The sequence below is a fragment of the Cupressus sempervirens genome, chromosome 2, assembly GCF_028749045.1.
Source record: "Cupressus sempervirens isolate cs-2001-9-10 chromosome 2, ASM2874904v1, whole genome shotgun sequence".
Taxonomy (NCBI): Eukaryota; Viridiplantae; Streptophyta; class Pinopsida; order Cupressales; family Cupressaceae; genus Cupressus; species Cupressus sempervirens.
Genome location: NC_143119.1, coordinates 2,601,688 through 2,622,519, shown reverse-complemented (window position 1 = coordinate 2,622,519; position 20,832 = coordinate 2,601,688). Strand labels below are relative to the sequence as shown.

The 20,832-nt window shown below is 35.3% G+C and overlaps 1 protein-coding gene across 1 annotated transcript in view; it reads right to left on the bottom strand.

Annotated features, from left to right (window-relative positions):
- LOC149570792 (ATP-dependent Clp protease proteolytic subunit 3, chloroplastic-like) overlaps positions 1-20,832 on the bottom strand; it is a 111,522-nt gene that overhangs the window by 59,883 nt on the left and 30,807 nt on the right. The window contains exon 2 of the mRNA XM_089812356.1: positions 2,330-2,444. Within this exon, the coding sequence (XP_089668482.1) occupies positions 2,330-2,444 (115 nt within the window). The remainder of the gene's footprint in view (positions 1-2,329; positions 2,445-20,832) is intronic.

Here is a 20,832-nt window from a genome sequence, read left to right as displayed (position 1 = left end):
CAAGATCAAGCCGCGCATTAGATATCTCATTTCCACCGGTCGAGATGATCAATGGGATCCTGAATGTGAGAGTGCACAATTGGGCTGCACTACCAGCAGAAAGAAAGTATGAGTTCATGACACTTCAACATAAGACATTCTACATGCCTCACTACGCGATTGGATTATTCCTGGAGCCGACAACGCGGATGGTTCTCTCGATAGGCTGGAGGTCACGCCTAGGTTGCTCGCGCTAGGTGGGCCCCCTATTATGCAGTGGAGACACCTAGATACACTTGGCAACAAGGCCACGGCCGAGGAAAAGCGACCCAGACAGGATGCAAGAGATAGGGATAGTGGTTGGCAGGAGACATCTTCTGATGAGAGTGGAACCGACAAAGAGGAGGAAGAAGATGACGAAGAGGTTGAAGTTATTACAACAACACCATTGCTATTTCCGCAACCTACACTTTCGGTGACAACACATCTAGTTTCGGTGGGTACATACAGCACACATTCCAAGATTTGGACAGCTTAGGCAGCCAGTGATGATGACCCCTATCACAATAGCAGCTCAATCAGCTGCAATGACTCTGACCATTCCAAAGGTTGTTGCTACAATTCAAACAAAGTCTCATCCATCACCGATGACAACCTTGCCAGAGGAGGTGATGGAGTTACTGGCACAAGAGGTTCTTGAGAGTTCAAGGACACCACAAGTCAGACTGGAGGTAGTGGGATCGGATGCGGTGGTCACAATAGACGATACATTATTGGCCACCAATGAGGCTACTGTAGCTCAGGACTTAAGTGAGGAGGACTTGAATGGGTAATTGGGTAGGAGATTTAGCATTAGACTGGTAATATTGACATTTGCCACACCTCAGGCGATGGATCCACCAGCCCCACCAGTGGAGAGTCATCCTACCATTGCAGTGGAGCCACCACCACCCCCACCTCCAATAGGGAGTACTGCGGAGAGGATGTTACAAGCAGTAGAGGCAATGATGGCCACAAAGCACCTCACACCATCTAAGGATGTCGAGACGTACTTAGCGGACATGCTAACTCGAAGTCGCCAAGTAGTAGTCTCAACACAGAGGTGTGCTTTAGAGACACTCATACAAGAGTTAGAGCAGGTCTTGTCATTCATGTGGGTTGGTTGTCCAATGGCCCTCTTAGTATGTTTCGAGGCCAGAGGATGGCCAAACATAGAGATGCCAAATATGAGGAAGAAGTGGACTACTCAGGAGCTTGTGGTGGAGAGCAGAGTTGAGCACCTCACGTGAGAGATAGTACAAGTGTATCGGGAGGCGTACTATGCTCTACTTAGGAGTGAGGCGGATCAGGTAGCAACAACAAGGGCTTAGGAGGAGACAATTATCAAATTAACCACAGTAGAAGCCAGTTTGGCCACACAGCAGGCAGCTTGGGATAAGGAGCGGGCAACACTCATTGCTAAGAAGGCAGGAGTTGCATCTTAGTTGGGGGACACGAAGAGAGAGTCAGATGAAAAAGAGGTAGAGCTCTAGAATATTGTTGACATGATGAAGAGAGCATTAGAACTTCAAATGCAAGCCAAAGTGAATTTGGACGCCGAACGCAGCAAGTGCACAAGTTGCGGGCACACCTGAGCGAACTATGAGCACAGAGGACGTCTACTACACTTGCCCTACCAAGGACACACCCCTCTTCTTCTTAGTTTGTTTTGAATCTTGATGTACTTAGTAGTTAGTTGTCTCTATTTTGTCATTTGGAGACAACTTTTCTTTTGGGGGGGATAATGTTGTCGGTAAAAGCCATATTATAGCCAACGGGATTAGCTAGTGTCTAAAAGGTTGTGTGACAGTTGAATCACCCCTTCGGGAAGTATATGTACATCATTCAAATGGAAGTATGGATCATTGCTATAAACATAATTGCATATTTGTTTATATGAATAAAATATCTTGTTTTGTGTTACATTCTAGTCTCTTAATGTGATAAATATCCGTTCACCTTATACGGTAAACATGATTTATTATAGTTAGGAATTATCTGATTTTCCCTAGCTTCATATTGTTCCAAAGTTTTCCTGAACATATGTCAAAAAATTGATAATACCTTTATCTTTTCGTTTTCTAAGAAATTCCTAAGAAAGAGTTTGCTTGTATGGTCTACGTACTTTCTGACAAGCATATTTAAAAGGCACATATTGATAAGAATTAAATAACATAGCCAGCAGCCATGAAAATCGAAGTCAAAGATTTATATCATATATCCATATGACCATCACTTTTGACTATCACTTCAACATCATGAAATGTAACAATATAATAGGACTTTCAACCAAGGGGGAATCAAAGTTCACCTGCAGTAACTGAACCTCCAGGAGAATTAATGAAAAATTTTATGTCTTTGGTTGAGTCTTCTGCATCCAAAAGCAAAAGTTGGTTGATGATAAAATCTGCACTCATATCATCTACCTGCCAGCCATATCAACAGCAGAAATGTAGGTAAGATGAGGTTTGAGTCTCAAAATACATTGGACAGTTTACCAGGTCTGTATTGTGCAAATTTCACAAAATACATTCCTGGCTATAAGACTCATACATTTGTGTAAAATTAAAGCAGATGTTATCAAGCATATGCTCAACATTATTAAAAACTACTTGGTGAGAGTTATTGTAAGTTCACAACATTCAACTAGAATATGCCAGAAAATAAGCAGAATTGAAAATAACCAGTTACTAAATCAGTCAAACGATTCCAGATTAAATGTAAAAAAAGAAAAAGTAAATATAATGCAAGGACTCAAACGATGAAATCAAATCCTATACGCACCTAATTGCACCTTCAATTAAGCAAAGCAATTGCATAAAAAGAAAGAGAAAACAAGAGTTCTCTCACCCAAAACTCCTTGAAGCACACACTAAATGTGAGTCATTGTGTTCCAAGGAATTTCTTCTTGAAAGAGGATATGTAATTATCTCTAAACAAAGAGAATGACTTCCCATTAATGAGTTTTACTATCAATAGCTTCCAAAGTTTATTTATACATTGGATGAGTGATTCATTAGGGGTTGACAATGATTGAGAGGCTTGGGAGAACAAGAAAGCTCCAAGAAATAGGCGGAGATTAAAAGGATTTGTATGGGCAAGATTGTTTTGGGAAGGATGAAGCATGCATATTGAAAAGTTACTTTTAAGAAATCCAACAGCCATTTGTTAGAGGCGTGTGAAACATGATAATTTTCTTGGAGAAATAGGGGAGAGGGACCAATAGTCACATAAGTCAATTTCGTCAACATGTAAAATTTCCAGTTTTTTAGAAATGTAAAATGGACAATTAACTATCTACAATTAAGGCTTGAAAGTGTGCCTCTTTGATCAACTCAGATAAATAGCATGTCTAGTGCGAAGTGTCCAAAAAACAAGTTTTCAAAGATTTGACCAAAATGTATTAATTAATCTAAAAAATCCCTAGTAGTTGAGTTAAAAAAATCATTTCTTATTAATAGAACACAATAGAACATCTTCTATGTAAAATGTGACATATATGCAACTTAAAAATGGACCAAATACCTATTAGTAATCATAAATGTTTGCTATCTCTAACTTTTATATCCAATAAAAAAGGACCATAATTAAACACAAAAATATTATTTGTTGTTATAAATACAACACATTATTAATTAATATAAAACTTATATCCAACACAAATGGACCAATAGTAACACTAAAAAGTTTTGCAAATCTCACACAACAGATCAGAAAATACAAGTTATTTATTGTGTTAACATCTTATAGTTGTGATAAGACAAATTATTAGTATGAATTACTTCATGATGGAATATTGTCATCGACGCAAGTACTAAGGAAGTGATATGATATGATATATTTTAATGACGTCCACAAGGCTAAAGTAACCTATGGGACCTACACAATCACACCCCCAAGGCAAGAGCGGAACTAATCTAGCTGCAAAGTTTTGGCTAACTTGTCTCTCCTTCTCTGAAGTTTGATAATCAATGCTCTTCACTTGATCTTCCTCGAATAAGAAGTCGAAGTCCCTGTTCTGTAATATCTCTATATAACAGATCTAAAGTCACTATATGTCGGGCAATCCTTGACAAAGTGCTACTCCATCTCTACTGCTCCCATATTACAGAATAAACATGTTCTGTTTGCCCACTCTTCCTTTGGAACTTGCCATCTACCCATTTCACATCGCAGCCGGTGTGAACTAGTTCTGAATTGCGCTATCAACATTTTTGCTCTCCAATTAATAGGTGCTCTTATATAGGCCTTTTCATCATGGCTAGAAGTGGGGTTAAATTCTTTAATTTAATAAGATTTTTTCCACCCTAAGTGCCTTGTCCATAAAATATTGCGAAATTTTTCCATGACAAACTTCTTTATTTCTTTAATGCTATCCAGGCAAGTATGGATGTTGATATCCCATTTTTGCATCCATTTGTCATTTTGCTTCATCCATGTGCTTTTTCGCATAACAAGTTTTTCATCTACGACTAGCTTGGGCCAACGATGTGTTTCTAAACCTTGGGTTTTCTTTAAATAGCTTAGCATCCAGACCAATGCAATGGCTTCTAATGGAAAGGAAACCACCTCCGCCAATAAGATCTCATACAGCACCATGGTCTTGACTTTAAAATTGCATGTGATGAAGTGTTTTTGAATTCTTTCTACCTGTCGCCATTTCTATTTGGACATACTACCGCCCCACACTTCACATCCGTATGGAATAACCAGAGTGACCACCAAACCAAAAAGAGTTTTCATTGTCATCCAATTCCATAATTCTGCATTCTTGCACCTGTTTTGTAGAGAATATAATGCCTTCCAGGCCCCTTGAATCCTTTTTTATCTGCATGTATCCCAACTGAGTTTGTCATGAAAATCTATGCCCAAGTATTTGTACTCCTCGACAATCTCAAGAGGGTTACCCTCAAATAGGAACTCGTCTTGTATACCCCTATTCTTCTTCAGCGAGAAGATCATAACTTTGGTTTTGCTAGGGTTCACTTGCATTCCCACTTCATGGCAAAAACTTTCTAGTGCTTTCAAGTGTTCTTTTGAACCTTTAGCCATTCTAGCAAGTATGATGAGATCGTCTGCATATAAGAGCAATCTTAGCACAAAGTGAGCCAGCTGTGTTAAAATTAGTGATTAGATTTATTAAAGTAATTGTCTTTATGAATGTCAGGAGGGCTTTCAATTATATCTCTATATTAATTTAGAGATATCATACATATCTCCTTATGAACTAGATCTTTAAATAATCCCTTGCATACATATCAATATAATTTCAGATTATAGTATATTCCTTGAATATACTTTCTCTCTTAATGGTGCCTTTAAAGTGCTTGAGTTAATATTTTATTGTATTGGTGTTCGAACTTATAAAAAATGCAAGATCTATTTTTCGATGATATCTATTACTCCTTTCTCATAACAGAAGAACGATAATATATATGAAAGGAGGGAGGGCGGCGAGAATGATGGAGCACAAGTAACGCACCGAATGGAGACAAGGACACAACGTTTGACCAAGGAACTGGTTAAACATACGATGCATAAAATGGTCAAACAGAATTACGAAGGGCTTAGAAACATAGAATGGCCCATTCCTTGACCCTGATTACCTTTGCATTTTAGAAAGACAATCACGTACATAACCCACAGTGCAAGAAAATATAATATGAATAATAACTTTAGTATAATATTATAAGATACACAACTACATACTTAATAATATTTAATCAATGAAATTATATAAATAAGACTTTGACTTGATTTTATATATACATACATCTATGTAAATATATATATATATATATATATATATATATATTACAATTATGAATATATATATATAATATTTAAACAAAGAGTTTGACCTTTAAGCTTACATCTTAAGATTTATCCGACTGAAGCTATAAAAACATTAACAAGCTGTAACCCCTCACCATTTGTCTTGTTTATCCATTCTTCTAACTTGTCAAAATACAGCCCGAATAATGTTGGAGATAGCGGACACCCTTGTTTAACCCTGATGTTGCTGCCAAAATCCTCTGATAGCCCTTCCATTGTTTTGATTTTAGTTTTCACCTGCTCATACAATCTATGAACAGCAGACCTAAGTTCTTTAGGAACTTCCAACTCTTCCATTTTGTCCCAAAGTTTGTTACGTGGCACTGTGTCAAATGCTTTTTTAAAGTACATGAAACAACAGAAAGCCTCGGCCCCCTAAGTGTCCCAAATTTTCTCTATCAAATCTCTAAGAGTGATGTCGTGATCTATAGTAGAGTATTTCGGTCTAAAACTTGCTTGCCCTTTCGCTCTTTTGCCTTCTGTTTCAGCCCATTTACTGATTTTTTGTTCTACCATGTTACTAAGTAACTTTCCGAAGAGTGGATTGATCATGATGGTTCGGTAATTAGAAGGGTTGTTTATATCTCTGCTTTTGTGGAGTGGGATAACCATACTTGTTGTCCAATTTATAGGGAAGCCTTCTCTATTGACATAGTTGAAAATCTTAGTGATGTGCGGTGCCAAGGTTTCAACACCCCATTTTAAGTATCCAGCCTGTAGTCCATCTATTTCTTGCGCTTTACCAGCAACTAACCTCCTTATGCTTTGACTAATATCCTTCTGGCTGAATAACTCTCCTGTAGTCTCGGTTACCATGGTTCTATGTTTTCCTAAATCACACTTACAAAGGGTCTTGGCATATTCCAGCCATTTGGTTCCCGTGATGTTGTTCTCTATCTGTGTTTTTCTCTGCTGAAGCTCTTTCCAAAACTTTCTGGGGCTGCTTTTACCAAAATTAATCAACTAGATTCTTCTCATGTTCACATACTCCTCTTTCTTGTTTTTAATCAACTGATCATATTCCTTTCTACTTTCTCTGTTCATGTTCTTTTTCCAGCTCCTTTTTGCCATTTTGCACTCCTCATCAAACCACGGATTGGTAAGGAAAGTATTCTTGTCTTCTCTTGTGGCCTTAGATCTTTTACACTCCTCCAGGGCTTTAATGATAGTAAGAACAAGATTATTCTTGTCCATGGAATGTTGTTTATCAGACTTGAGATACTTTCCTTGAACCCTAGAAAGCCATAAAAGAGTCTCGAAAAATATTATGGTTTTTTTGTGTCATTAAAACTTTGTCCGTTGGAATCATCTTCCTCTTCTAAAGAGGTTTTGAGACATTATGTTGATCTTTAAAGTGGGTGGCTACCCTTATCAAGATGGGGTTATGGTCAAACTTTAGCTCCATGGGGCAATCCTCTATCTCAAAGTTAATTATCTTTGTGACATAGTCTTGCGAGCATATGACATAATATACAACGCTTTGCCCATTGTGCTTTTTGCATGTGATTCCACCCAATTTAGGCCACTTTTCCATACCATTGCATATGACCATGTTATATAGGCAGCATAAGCCTAGTAATTCAGCCCCAAAGTGATTAACCTTTCCCGTGCTATCCTTCGATGATCTTTCCCATTTTTGTGTCCCTTCTTCTTCTAGCCAAACTAGGTCTTTGCTTTCTTTGTAACTCTCCTTAAGATTGAAAGTGGTTGTTTGTTGTTCTAGCATTGAAATCACCTATTATCATTATTTCCCCCAGAGTGCTAAAGGCTGCTATGTCTTTTTTGAGTGCAGCAAATGGGTCTTCTCGATCCAATCTATGTTTTTTATACATTTTTTATCCTTTTGGGGCGAAGTATCAGACAACCACCATTGTAGAAATCTAATTCTCTATTATTTTTATCCATATATATACTGCTTGTTTACATCTTCTTTCTCCAAATTTATAAATCTGCTCCAAGTTTCTTTAACTAGAACAATTATGCCTCCATGCCCCTTACCATTTTCTATCTTCTCGTTCCACAGTGATACCTTCTTATACCCCTCAAAATTTGGAACCCTACATCCATCATGTTCATGAGTCTCAATAAGCATAATGATGTCATTATCTTTAGCTATCAGCCCTAACCCAAGTCCTCTTCTCCAAGGATAACCTCTACAATTCCAGCTGACTATAGTTATATGTTCCTGGGTAGGCCCGAGTTCCTATTTATTGTGTGATTTTGTCACTGATTTGGGCTCTGTCATTTTGTAGCCACGCCCATTTGCTGTTTTCTCTTGCTGCTTTCACTTTTTCCCATTCCTTCCTTCTTTCTTCCTACTGAGTTAAGGTGAGGTCATCATCGAGATATATGTAAGTGCCTTTGAGAAATTTCCTATTACTTAAGATGTTGTTTTTGTCCCCTATATTCCTCATTGTTACTCTAACATGTCTGTCCTTGCCTCCTCTTATTCATTTTCTAATTCTATGCTTGTATGGTTGTTCCATGTCAGTCTAATTGGTCTCTAAAGAAGTCTTTAACTAGATCTGTTGTGTTTTCCTATTCTCCATAGTCTCTTAGCCCTTTGATGACGATATTTGTTGCTTTCTCACTTCTTTCCTTTTCCTCTCTAATCTACCTCCGAACTTGTTTTTCTATGTTGTCATTAGAAGTGTTTCTTGGCCCCTTTACTATGTTAGCCCATGATCTAACTTCTTTGATTTTCTCTCTGAGTTGGTTCTCTTTTATTTCCATATTGGCCATGGCATGTTGCATATTTTTCATTTGCGGGTTTTTGTCTCCTTCCCTAGCCCCTCCTCCCGTGATACTGTTGCTGTCCTCTTTTCCCCTACTTCTTTCCTTAACAATATTAATTCATACTCTCCTTTTTCCATATTAAATTGCAATTTCTGAATCTGTTCTCTAAGTGACTTGACCTCCATTGCTAGTTTCCAATTATCTTCGGTGACTCTTTTTATTGTGATACTTTTTATTTGGCTCTTCTCTTCGAGTGCCCACACCCTCTCCTTCATAGCTACCAATTCGTTCACAAAGATGTTCGGGTACCACACCATGGTGTCCTCGTGGGGTTGGAATTATTTGACAACCCATCCTCCACTATGTCCATTACCTGAGAGTTATCTATCTTCCCTTTACCTTTGATATCATTAAACCGCTTAACTATTTTACAGAATTTAGTCAGCCTCAAACTCTATTTCCCCCATCTTTGTACTGTCTAGGATATATGGTATCGGTTTTGGAAGTATAGCTGCGAGCTTCCCTCTTCTTACATATTTAATCTTCTGTATCTTTCTTCGTCTGATTATTCTTTTATACTGTTTGGCATTCACGTAAATGTAGTTTCCTCTTGTGGGTGGTCCGCTAACTTGTGGAAAGCTCAAAATATTTGTGGGTAGATTGTCATTTGTTCCTCCAAGACTGAAAGGACTCATGTGTCCGGTTGGGTGTCCTAGAAGAATGAGGAAGCTCCCTTGATTCCACTTGATGATGCTATTTTGTATTAGACTACCCCCGTGTGTCAGAACCGTGCCTTTGGTACCAAAGATGTTGTTGTGCTCAGCAGCCTCCACCAAACTTGCTTGTTGTTCTGTTGTTATGGGTGCACTGACCATCTAATTCCCTGCTAGACTGTTACTGTCAGATCCTGTGTTGTGCCCAGTGATCCCATCTAGTCCTGACTATGCCTCCCATAATTTGGTTGTTCAATCAATGAGTCTTGTGCAAGTATCTTCTCATCTGTTTGAAACCCTAAAGGTGCTTCTGTGATTCCCCCGTTTATTCCTTCCGTAAGAACCATGTCATTATCACTGGTGTCTTATTAGAGAATTTTTATGGTTTTTGTGTTTTGTTTAGTTAGTGACACACGTTAAGTGTAGAAGTTTTGTGCATGCTCACGTATGATATGAAATCGACAAAGCAATTTTGGGGAAAGCAATGTGTAAGAAAGCGACTGCTGAGTGAGGCACTTGGACTTACCATTTGATATCTCGATGCTCTTGGTCGGCTTGCTTCTTCCTAATGCACTGTTGTTGTTTGTAGGTCCGAGTCTTGACCTTCCTCCTACAATATTGACTGGATATTGCTATGTGGACCTGGTTTCCTATTGCTTTCCGGTTTCCTGCTATTGCGTCACCTCGCCAATGAATAGACGTTTCTAGTGAAGCAATCACATACAAACAGAAACAAATCATATTGCAGAGATAGAGGAATTTCCGAAGGTAGAGTATGAAAATGGTAGAGTAGATGGTGACACTAATCTTCAAGTAAAATGGACAGCTAGAAAAACTCAATGAAGCCAATCATCAACACGAGGATTCAACCTTCATTAGAAACTTCATCAAATTTAGATATGTTGAAACAGTACCTTTGCGATGAACATGTTCCAATTATTATATGTGTGGGATTCATAGAGAATGTAAGCAGAAACCAAACTACAGCAAAGCAATCAGTGAAAGAAGTGTCATATTCTTACTGACGGCACTCTCATAATACCAGCGACTGAAATTCTAATACAGAAATGAAGAGCATAAGAAAGATGTTAAGGAGTCGGGCACTGAGATGGAAAGGTCAAACAAAGAGAGATGAATAATGATTGTCAAACTATATGAATGGTGTTGTGTAATGGGCCTGGTCTTGGATCAAGGTTGAATATTGTAACCTGCAGCAATCAGAGTGCAATAAAGGAAAACTATAGGATAAACATGTTAGGAATATTAAGCTGATTAGACATTATTCTAAATACTACCCTTATTAACCCCTCCTAATCCCTTGGAAGAGATCCTTCTCAAACCACCTAACCCTATAATGAGAATTATATTCAATCAGGTAATCATCATATGAAGAGTGTCTTCCTCAGGCCTCTCTTGGGATCTCTGATTGATAACACTACTTAGCAAAGATCCCACCTCCAACCAAGCCTCCAATCTCTGACATATGCATATGTTTGAACACTACAATATATATTGCCCCCAAGAGATTCTCTAAAAATCTCCCTCTAGTATTCCTAATTGGGAACCCAACATTAATTTCAGAATGTCCTCAAGTCTCTAAGTTCCTCAAGAGAACTTGTCATCTCTACCAAGTATTTTACTTGGTCTCTTCAAGAATTTAAATATGTTTTCCCTATATGCATTATTAAAGCTGAATAGCTCATCCAATGTTAACTCCACATACCTCTTAGTAAAATTTCATGCTCCTTTAAGATATCTTTTTCCCATCTACCATTGTTATCTATTTGATTGTCACTGTGTGGTCTTTGGATGATGTTATGATATCTTTTTCTGTTCGTAGGTTCACTGTTCACCGTTAAGAGCTTATGAATTTGTTTGTATTTAGATAGGGGTGTTAAGAGCTTCGTCCAACTATGATCAATACATTCAGTCTTGTCTTAACATGCTGAAGTTGCTGACTTATCTCTGGTGTATATGACCACGCATGCAGGATAATGGGAGGTCCAGTAACGTCTGTGATGTCTTTGGTGGGAATCTAGGTACCACCTTGTTAACCGGTTTTCTTGTTATCACCTTCACCCGATATATTTGTCTGCTCGATAGTCGGTAATGACTTATTATGACTGCCGCCTAGGATCCAGTCGCTTGTTTTTGTCCTTAATCGCTGAGTTGGAGTATGCACTCTGACATATGTTTGCCCATAACCACTGTTAGAACTGTTGCTATCTTCCGCAGGATTTTCCTTGACTGAGATTCACTGACATGGCTCTTAATTGCCTTGACTTGATGTTCTATGTGATTATCTGATTGGTTTCATCAGCTCTTGTCAAAGGAGGTGGTATTTGCTTGAGTGTGTCTGCTATCTCTTCCTGTAGGATGCCTCATATTTGATCGACTTTTCCCTTCCTTTATATGTGATGAGTATCATGAAAGGGCACATCTCTTGGTTTATATGGTTTGTTCACCGTTAGTATGTTAATAATAACTTAATTGAATGTCGTTCATTCAAAAACCTGTGTAAAGAATATGGAAGACATTGGTATTCTTAACAATATGGTTTGCGTAATGAACATTTCTTATATTGATAATAAACATCTATTATAATATATTATATTATTTATAGCAAATCTCTCTTCATAATAAATCTGCAATAAAATACTGTGTTATGGTTTCCAAGAAAGCAAACAAACTGTAATTAGAATAAGAAATATGGAATACCATCATTAAATTTGTAAAAGAAGGTATGCCTTCTTAAAAGACCCTTAAAAGGGGCATCTGTAATGTATACAGGACTTCAGTCCCGAGCTACACTGGGGGTTTTCTTAGCCCTGTTCTTTTTCCCCCGGTGCCTGCAATTGAACAGGGCAAAACTTATGTGAAATTTTCTGATAATATAATATACGGGCAGTTGCCTTTTATTGATCAAAAATATATATATATAATTTATTTATTCACTTAGTATTAAAAGAAAATTGATCTTTATTTATTCAGGAAATTACATCAATATGCTTATTTTGGGGTTATTACATGTTGACAGACAACAGAGATATGGAATAAATATTTCCAGAATTCACACGGAGTGAATGGGCCCATGACAAGCAGCGATATGAAGCCAGAAATGTTAAGGGGAATGATAATATTAAATGTATGTCATATTAACTATTACAATAATTCTAAAGATGTACAGTCAAAGAAGATGCAGCAGTTGGATAGTTAAAAATTAGTAATATTGATAATAGTTAAATTAGTAATATTGATAATAGTTAAATTAAGTGTAAAAGTCACATTTTCTTATTATTAAGATATGAATAAGGAGAGGTATCATGAGCAATAAAATAAGTCAGTGATTGAGTAAGAGAAAGGAATAGAAGCGCAAGAAAAAGATATATATATATATATATATAAAATCAGATTTTCTAATCTGCTATATATATTTATCAGAATATAAAGGAACTGAGAGGAGTGTAGAAAGAAGAATAATTTTGCAGTGGCAAATTGAGAAGAGTCTACAAATTGCATCCATCATCAGTTGACAAAGCAACAAAGAAAAAGGTGGAATATCAGATTTATCTAGGAGTGTGAGTTTGTGCTTCCAGCAGGTCAGTGCCTGCAAAATGCAGGAGTTGGTGATCATAAAACATAGAGGTTGTAGCCTCTAGTAGATTGGTGCCTATAAATATTCTAAAAAAGAGTTTATATATTAAAGCAATAATTTTGCTGTGATTTTCTCCAGCATTGGGTTTCCATGTAAACATTGTGACATTGTGTTCATGTGCATAATTTTTTATTTCAGTTATTGAGGCTATTGTTTTTATTAAAGTTTAAATTAAGAAAAGTTGTTATTATACTGATTCACCACCCACCACCCCCTCAATATAATCATGTGCTCTTCACTTCAATGGATATATATTGCTATCCATATGCACATTAGTATTTGTTACTATTAATAATACTTGCTTAAGTGAACATCTTATTTTATCAACTGAGCATATTAGTTTTTAAATGAAACACTTCAAGTGAATAGCTACGATATCTTATTTGAAATAAAACATTATTTATTTCAATTGATAATAAATTTATTTATGTTTGTTTAATATAATATTTATGGGTTCTCATGTACTCAAGTATTGGTCCATTTTAACCCAAATTTCAGAATTTTTCTTATTTATATGTGGATTATGTTGGATAACTGCCCAAACATTAAGACAAATAGAAAAAGGAATAATCAAAATAGATACAAGAGACACACAAAATTACCCTGGGAAAACTTTCCAAAATTGAAGGTAAAAAGCTAGCCATGCAACAAAATGTCACTTTATTGATCATAAAATGTTCAAGTGACAATGTCTTTCACTTGATGCCATATATATGACACATATAGAGACAATTCACATTACAACCGAAAGTCTCTTAAATCTCCCAAAACATAACTCATCATATTTCAAACACACAACTCTTTGGATTTCCATGCCTCAACACATGTCGTATGACACATGTTTATATATTTTAATATTACAATTATTATCATAAATGCCCTCTTCAACTGAAGGTGACCATAACAATAACAATGCCCATTTGTATAGAGATAAAGATCTCTATCGCGGCTACAATCTCCATGTTACATCCCAATTTTTGACCTAAATTAAAATATAACCGTTGAGGTTCACATGAAATCAATTGACAGTTAAATTTGTTATAATCCTGTGAAATGGTAAGATGGTTAGTCGTTATATTTTCATGTGAAGATAACATGCTAGTGATTATTTATCACAAATTCATGGAATTTACAACGGCGGTTAAACATTATGATTATTTATGATTAAATAACTTGATTGGTAATTTAACTGCAGAGAATTTCCTTGTAGGAAGCACATTGAAAGGGTGGAAGCATTGTCAGAGAAGAATTAGGCATAAGAGCATCACCATCACTGGGCAAATGGGTTGAAGACCTAGCGACTTGAACACAAGATACATTTGTGGGACCCGCATGCGCTATTAAGAAAATAATCTAATTAAAATATAAAACATACCTCAAGAGATTTTAATTGATCATTCATCATATTATTATAATAGATATTTATATACATATATATAAATATAAAAATGGAATGGCACCATTAAATTATAATAACTTAAATGAATGACGTCACCCCATTGATATACTTACATGAACGTATGTAAGTAAATATTATAATAATAGTGAAATTATAATCTTTCCAACTTATTCTTCCAACCTTTTAATTTTTCTTTCCATTTTCTTTGTTTTAATTGAATTAAAACATTTGGCAATATAAATTTGCATATAATCTTTAAACTGGCAGAAGCCAAGAAGGCACGACTCTCCTTATAACTGTAGCCGTGTATGGAGTTCGGCACCTTTTATATATACTCGTCTGCCTTGCCGTGGAGTCACATATTTTTCCATAATAGCATACTATCAACCTTTCAATTTTTTTACTATGTTTTCCTTTATCATTTTTTCATCTCCAACACCCGATTTCATACAAACCTATGAGCCGAAGTCCCATTTTCTCTTCCAGTCTAAGCGACCATTTCAAATAGTAACTCTATCGTATGAACTCGAGTTTTGAAGTATTTTGCATAGATACATCTGCAACGTCAAAAGGAGAGTAGATTTCCAAATTCGGATTGCAGGGATTCAAACATTTCTAGTATATACATCTGGTCATGTTATGACATTTCAGTATTATTTTATTGCTTTTCCAAAACAGCTCCTATAACCTTGATGAGATGTTATCTAAACCCTGATGATGGCTAAATATTTCTTTTCAATTGAATGTTCCCAGCATTTACTTTATGAAATTGTATTCCTGTTTATATGAAATGATAGAAATAAATTGTTATCCATTTTGAACTTGAACTGAAGGAAACACAAAACAAAATTGTGAACCATGATCCTTTCTGATCTTGATTAAACGACAAGATCATTTTGTGCTCCAGTATGGAGTAAACACACTTGCATAATTGAAACTACCAATGCTTGTTTACAGATGTAAACTTTTGTTTGACGTGAGTTTTTCCTTGAAAACAATTACACTAACAAGATGGGCATGAAAGCCTAGGTCACACAAATGGAAAAGATAAAATTCCAAATATTTACAAATGAATGATGAGCTACTAGATAAGAATCTTATGATTTGTTTCAGATGCTTATAATCTTGACTAAATGTATGCTGATCTTGCATAGTATATCATGTTTTTACCCTTTGACACACTACTATACATGTATAATACACATGCGATGTTAACTTTTACTGAGTTGTTGTATATTGTTTTGGAGATAAGTGTATATTCTATCATGAGATGATTATTCTAATGAAATGTTATTGTGATAAGATGGGCATGAAGGCCGAGGTTAAATAAATGGAAAACATGGATCTATTAATTTTTTTAGGTGACCTGTAAGTTTGCAAGGATGATTTACTCATTAATAAGTGTCATATGCTAGATGGTATGTATAAGTAACTTAAATTATGATCTAGAACTTGCCAGTTGAAGAATTCCAATTTTGAATACTTATCTTACTCTCAATTATTGAACCCTGAAAATTCTCTTAAATGAAGATATCAATATGAAATCAAACTAACGATATGGTGAGTGTCTACATGAGTATGACAGGAATATGAAATAGAATCAACTCAATTGATGCTGAGATGACCACAAGTATGGTAAAGTGAACTCAGGCGACTATGTATTTAATTTTATGATATCATGAAAGTATCTTTCTGGAAACATTGGAATAAAAATGGACCTTGAGTTTTGATCATGATTTAGATCCAATTTTGAAAAGAAATGATCTCACTATGCTATATATACATCTTGTATTTGGAATATTCTTTTAGTGTCTAAAATTGCAGAGACCATTGAGGACGATGAAACACAAAGAGGAATGGTACGTTATAATCCAATTTTAAATGTTCATTACAATTTCAAGTTCATCGAGGACGATGAACCACAAGGGGAATGGTATGTTACATCCCAATTTTTGACCTAAATTAAAATATAGCCGTTGAGGCTCACATGAAGTTAGTTGATAGTTAAATTTGTTATAATCCTGCGAAATGGTAAAATGGTTAGTCGTTATATTTTCATGTGAAGATAACATGCTAGTGATTATTTATCACGAATTCATGGAATTTAAAAAAGCAGTTAGATGTTATGATTATTTATGATTAAATAACTTGATTGGTAATTTATTTGTGGAGAATTTCCTTGTAGAAAGCACGTTAAAGGGGTGGAAGCATTGTCAGAGAAGAATTAGGCACAGGAGCATCACCATCACTAGGCAAACGGGTTGAGGACTTAGCGACTTGAACACAAGATACATTTGTGAGACCCGCATGAGCCATTAAGAAATTAATCTAACTTAAAATATAAAACATACCTCAAGAGATTTTAATTGATCATTCATCATATTATCATATTAGATATTTATATACGTACATATAAATATAAAAATGGAATGGCACCATTAAATTATAATAACTTAATATAATGATGTCACCCCATTGATATACTTACATAAACGTATGTAAGTAAATATTATAATAATACTGAAATTATAATCTTTCCAACTTTATCTTCCAACCTTTTAATTTTTCTTTCCCTTTTCTTTGTTGTAATCAAATTAAAACACTTGGCAATATAAATTTGCATATGATCTTTAAACCAGCAGAAGCCAAGAAGGCATGGCTCTCCTTATAATTGTAGCCGTGTATGAAGTCCGGCACCTTTTATATATACACGTCTACCTTGCCGTGAAGACACATTTATTTTTCCATAATAGCATACCGTCAACCTTTCAATTTTCTTATTGTGTTTTCCTTTATCATTTTGTCATCTCCAACACCCGATTTCATACAAACCCATAAGTGGAAGTCTCATTTTCTCTTCCAGTCTAAGCGACCATTTCAAACAGTAACTCTGCTGTAAGAACTCAGCTTTTGAAGTATTTTGCATAGATACGTCTACAACGTCAAAAGGAGAGTAGATTTCCAAATTCGGATTGCAAGGATTCAAACATTTCTAGTATATACATCAGGTCATGTTATGACATTTCAGTATTATTTTATTGCTTTTCCAAAACAGCCAGTTAGGCATTTATGACTTTCTCTTTTCCAGATTTATTTCTCAAGATACAAATATGAGTTTTGCTACATGCTCAAAGTCCTTTGTTATCAGTCCTTTTTCCTTAAATTTTCATAATAAATTTGATACAACCCTTATGGAAGTGTTTTTCCAAATGCAATAAAATCTAGAATGAAATATACTATCCAATGATATTTTTTAAATAGTCTCAAGAACATAATCTTTCTAGTCATAGTTGCGATAAGCATACTACGCAGCGAATCTATGCATAGAGCAGATTGCAGCAAGTTTCAGCATTTATCATGATGATATTTTGTTTGATATCTTGTTTGAATTTATAGATTGAACTTCTTTAATTTAGCCTTGTTCATGGCAAGTGATAACCAAGTAACCAAAGTATGGATCCATAAATCATTATGCCACTAGATATTAGAATTAAACAATCAATTTTGAAATCTTTAAAGAATATAATCTCTCAACTCACAAATTGTGATAAGTTGGAATATATGTAAAACAGTTGAGAATCAACAAAAAGAACCGATTGTTTTGAGAATTCAAACACCTAGGACTCACCCGACTATATAGCCAAAGAAAAGGGTAAAGAGGTGAGAGAAAGAGATCTGCAATATCAAGAAAACAAAATCAGATGTGATATAACAACATTTATTAATTTTTAGAAGGAAACATTTAATAGCTCATGCATGGTCATGTTTATTGTATTCTCCTGTTGTCAAGTTGAGTGGTGTGATTAGATACCAAGATGCTCAGTGGATGACAAGATGTTCCCTGTCTATTCCGGGTAGAGAGAGTCTTTCTCATTAGAGATTGTGTGGAGAAGTTATGGTCCGAGGTTGGGTGGCTAAGCCCCTAACAATGTTTGACCTCTCCACAAGTTGTCGGACGTGCAACAGACAAAAATAAGCTATGCATTCAAACGTTTGTCGAAAACAAGCATTTTTACTTTCAAGATATATATTCAAATAAAAGGTAATATTAATTGAGTTATATCATTGTTACTGTTATTTCTTCAAATGAAAGCAACTTGCATCGTCAATATAATTGGCAACCATTTAGATCGGTTGATCTTCTAACTGAATATGGAATTTATCTATAGGATTGTAATTCAGTTTTTCATATATAAGAATAATGATTATGAGCATATCTTCTAATCTTATATTTTTTGCCATAGTATATTGAAAGGAGAGAAATGATATAGTGGTATCTAAAGCCCTAAATGATACAGCGGTATCTAAAGCACTAAATGATATAGCGGTATCTGAAGCCCTAAATGATCCAATGGTATGTGATGCCCAAATAGATATAATGGTATTTAATGGTAATCGTCATTTGATTTTTGATGCAGTTGTATTGGATGGTAATCGTCATTTGATATTGTTATAGTGGTATTTGTAGTGGTGGGTGGTTGCAAAAGCATCCCTAGATTGATTTCAGTCTCGAATTCCATGGTATGTAGTTTTTAATTTCCATAGCAAATTCATAAATGGTGTTTTAAATTTATAGTTAAGAAATTTTGTTTAACTGATTTTAACCATTAATCTCATTCATATGAATGAAACTGATTTAACTGTCAATCTACTCTCCTTTTGACGTTGCAGATGTATCTACGCAAAATACTTCAAAAGCCAAGTTCATATGCCAAAGCTACTGATTGAAATGGTCGCTTAGACTAGAAGGAAAAATGGGACTTATGCTCACGAGTTTGTATGGAATCGGGTGCTAGAGATGACAAAATGATAAAGGAAAATGCAGTAAAAAAATTGAAAGGTTGACGGTATGCTATTATGGAAAAATATGTCTCCACAGCAAGGCAAACGAGTATATATAAAAAGTGTCGAACTTCATACATGGCTACAGTTATAAGGAGAGCCGTGCCTTCTTGGCTTCCACCGGTTTAAAGATTATATGCAAATTTATATTGCCAAGTGTTTTAATTTGATTAAAACAAAGAAAAGGGAAAGAAAAAATAAAAGGTTGGAAGATAAAGTTGGAAAGATTATAATTTCACTATTATTATAATATTTACTTACATATGTTTGTGTAAGTATATCAATGGGGTGACATCATTATGTTAAGTTATTATAATTTAATAGTGTCATTTCATTTTTATATTTATATGTACGTATCTAAATATCTATTATAATAATATGATAAATGATCAATTAAAATCTCTTGAGGTACGTTCTATATTTTAATTAGATTGTTTTAAGTTAGATTATCTTCTTAATAGCTCATGCGGGTCCCACAAATGTATCCTGTGTTCAAATCGCTAGGTCCTCAACCCATTTGCCTAGTGATGGTGATGCTCCTATGCCTAATTCTTATTTGACAATGCTTCCACCCCTTCAACGTGCTTCCTACAAGCAAATTCTCCGCAATTAAATTACCAATCAAGTTATTTAATCATAAATAATCATAACGTCTAACCACCTTTTTAAATTCTATGAATTCGTGATAAATAATCACTAGCATGTTATCTTCACATGAAAATATAATGACTAACCATCTTACCATTTCACAGAATTATAACAAATTTAACTGTCAACTAACTTCATGTGAACCTCAACGGCTATATTTTAATTTAGGTCAAAATTTGGGATATAACATACCATTCCCCTTGTGGTTCATCGTCCTCGATGAACTTGAAATTGTAACGAACATTATAAAGGAGCATTTAAAATTGGAATATAACACTCCAACACTCTCACTTAGTGAGAGAAATCTTTGGCTAAACAATCACACAAGGCTGCAACCAAAAATCAATGATAAATTCTAATCACATAGATTCTCATAAACATATTATCTCTGTTTAATCATAGTTACACTACCCTGGAAGACAGGGGGACAATGGAACAAGGGGACAAGTTTCCGAGACGACAGGACGGTGGCAAGGGATGGAAGGGCTTGTATATACTATACGCGTCCCCATGTTACTACAACATAATTCATGGAATCACTCAACTTGAAACCTGCAAGAATCACAATCAGCTTTCATCATGAATTTGCTCAACATGATGTTGTCATAGAACCTCTCAACATGACAAACCTGCAAGAATCACAATCAGCTTTCATCACGAACTCATTGTTATCTCAATATAATTGTTACCAATTTTTAGCATGCTTACTAAAATTGATAGTGTTAGCAGATTCTCACCTACAACCTCAAGCAAGAAGAGCTTCAATGATTTATAGATGCAGTAAATGGTGGAGCTCTACTTTGTTGAGTGGAGCTCTACTTTGTTGAGTGGAATTTTACTTTGCTACGTAGAGTTGCTTTTTAGTGGGCCTTCTGTATTTTTTAAAAGGGATAAGACAAATATATATATGCTTTGGCCAGTCATCAAGAGAAGAGTGCAGATATGAGTGGAGTTACTTTTCAGAGCCTTTATGAGTTGTTGATAGG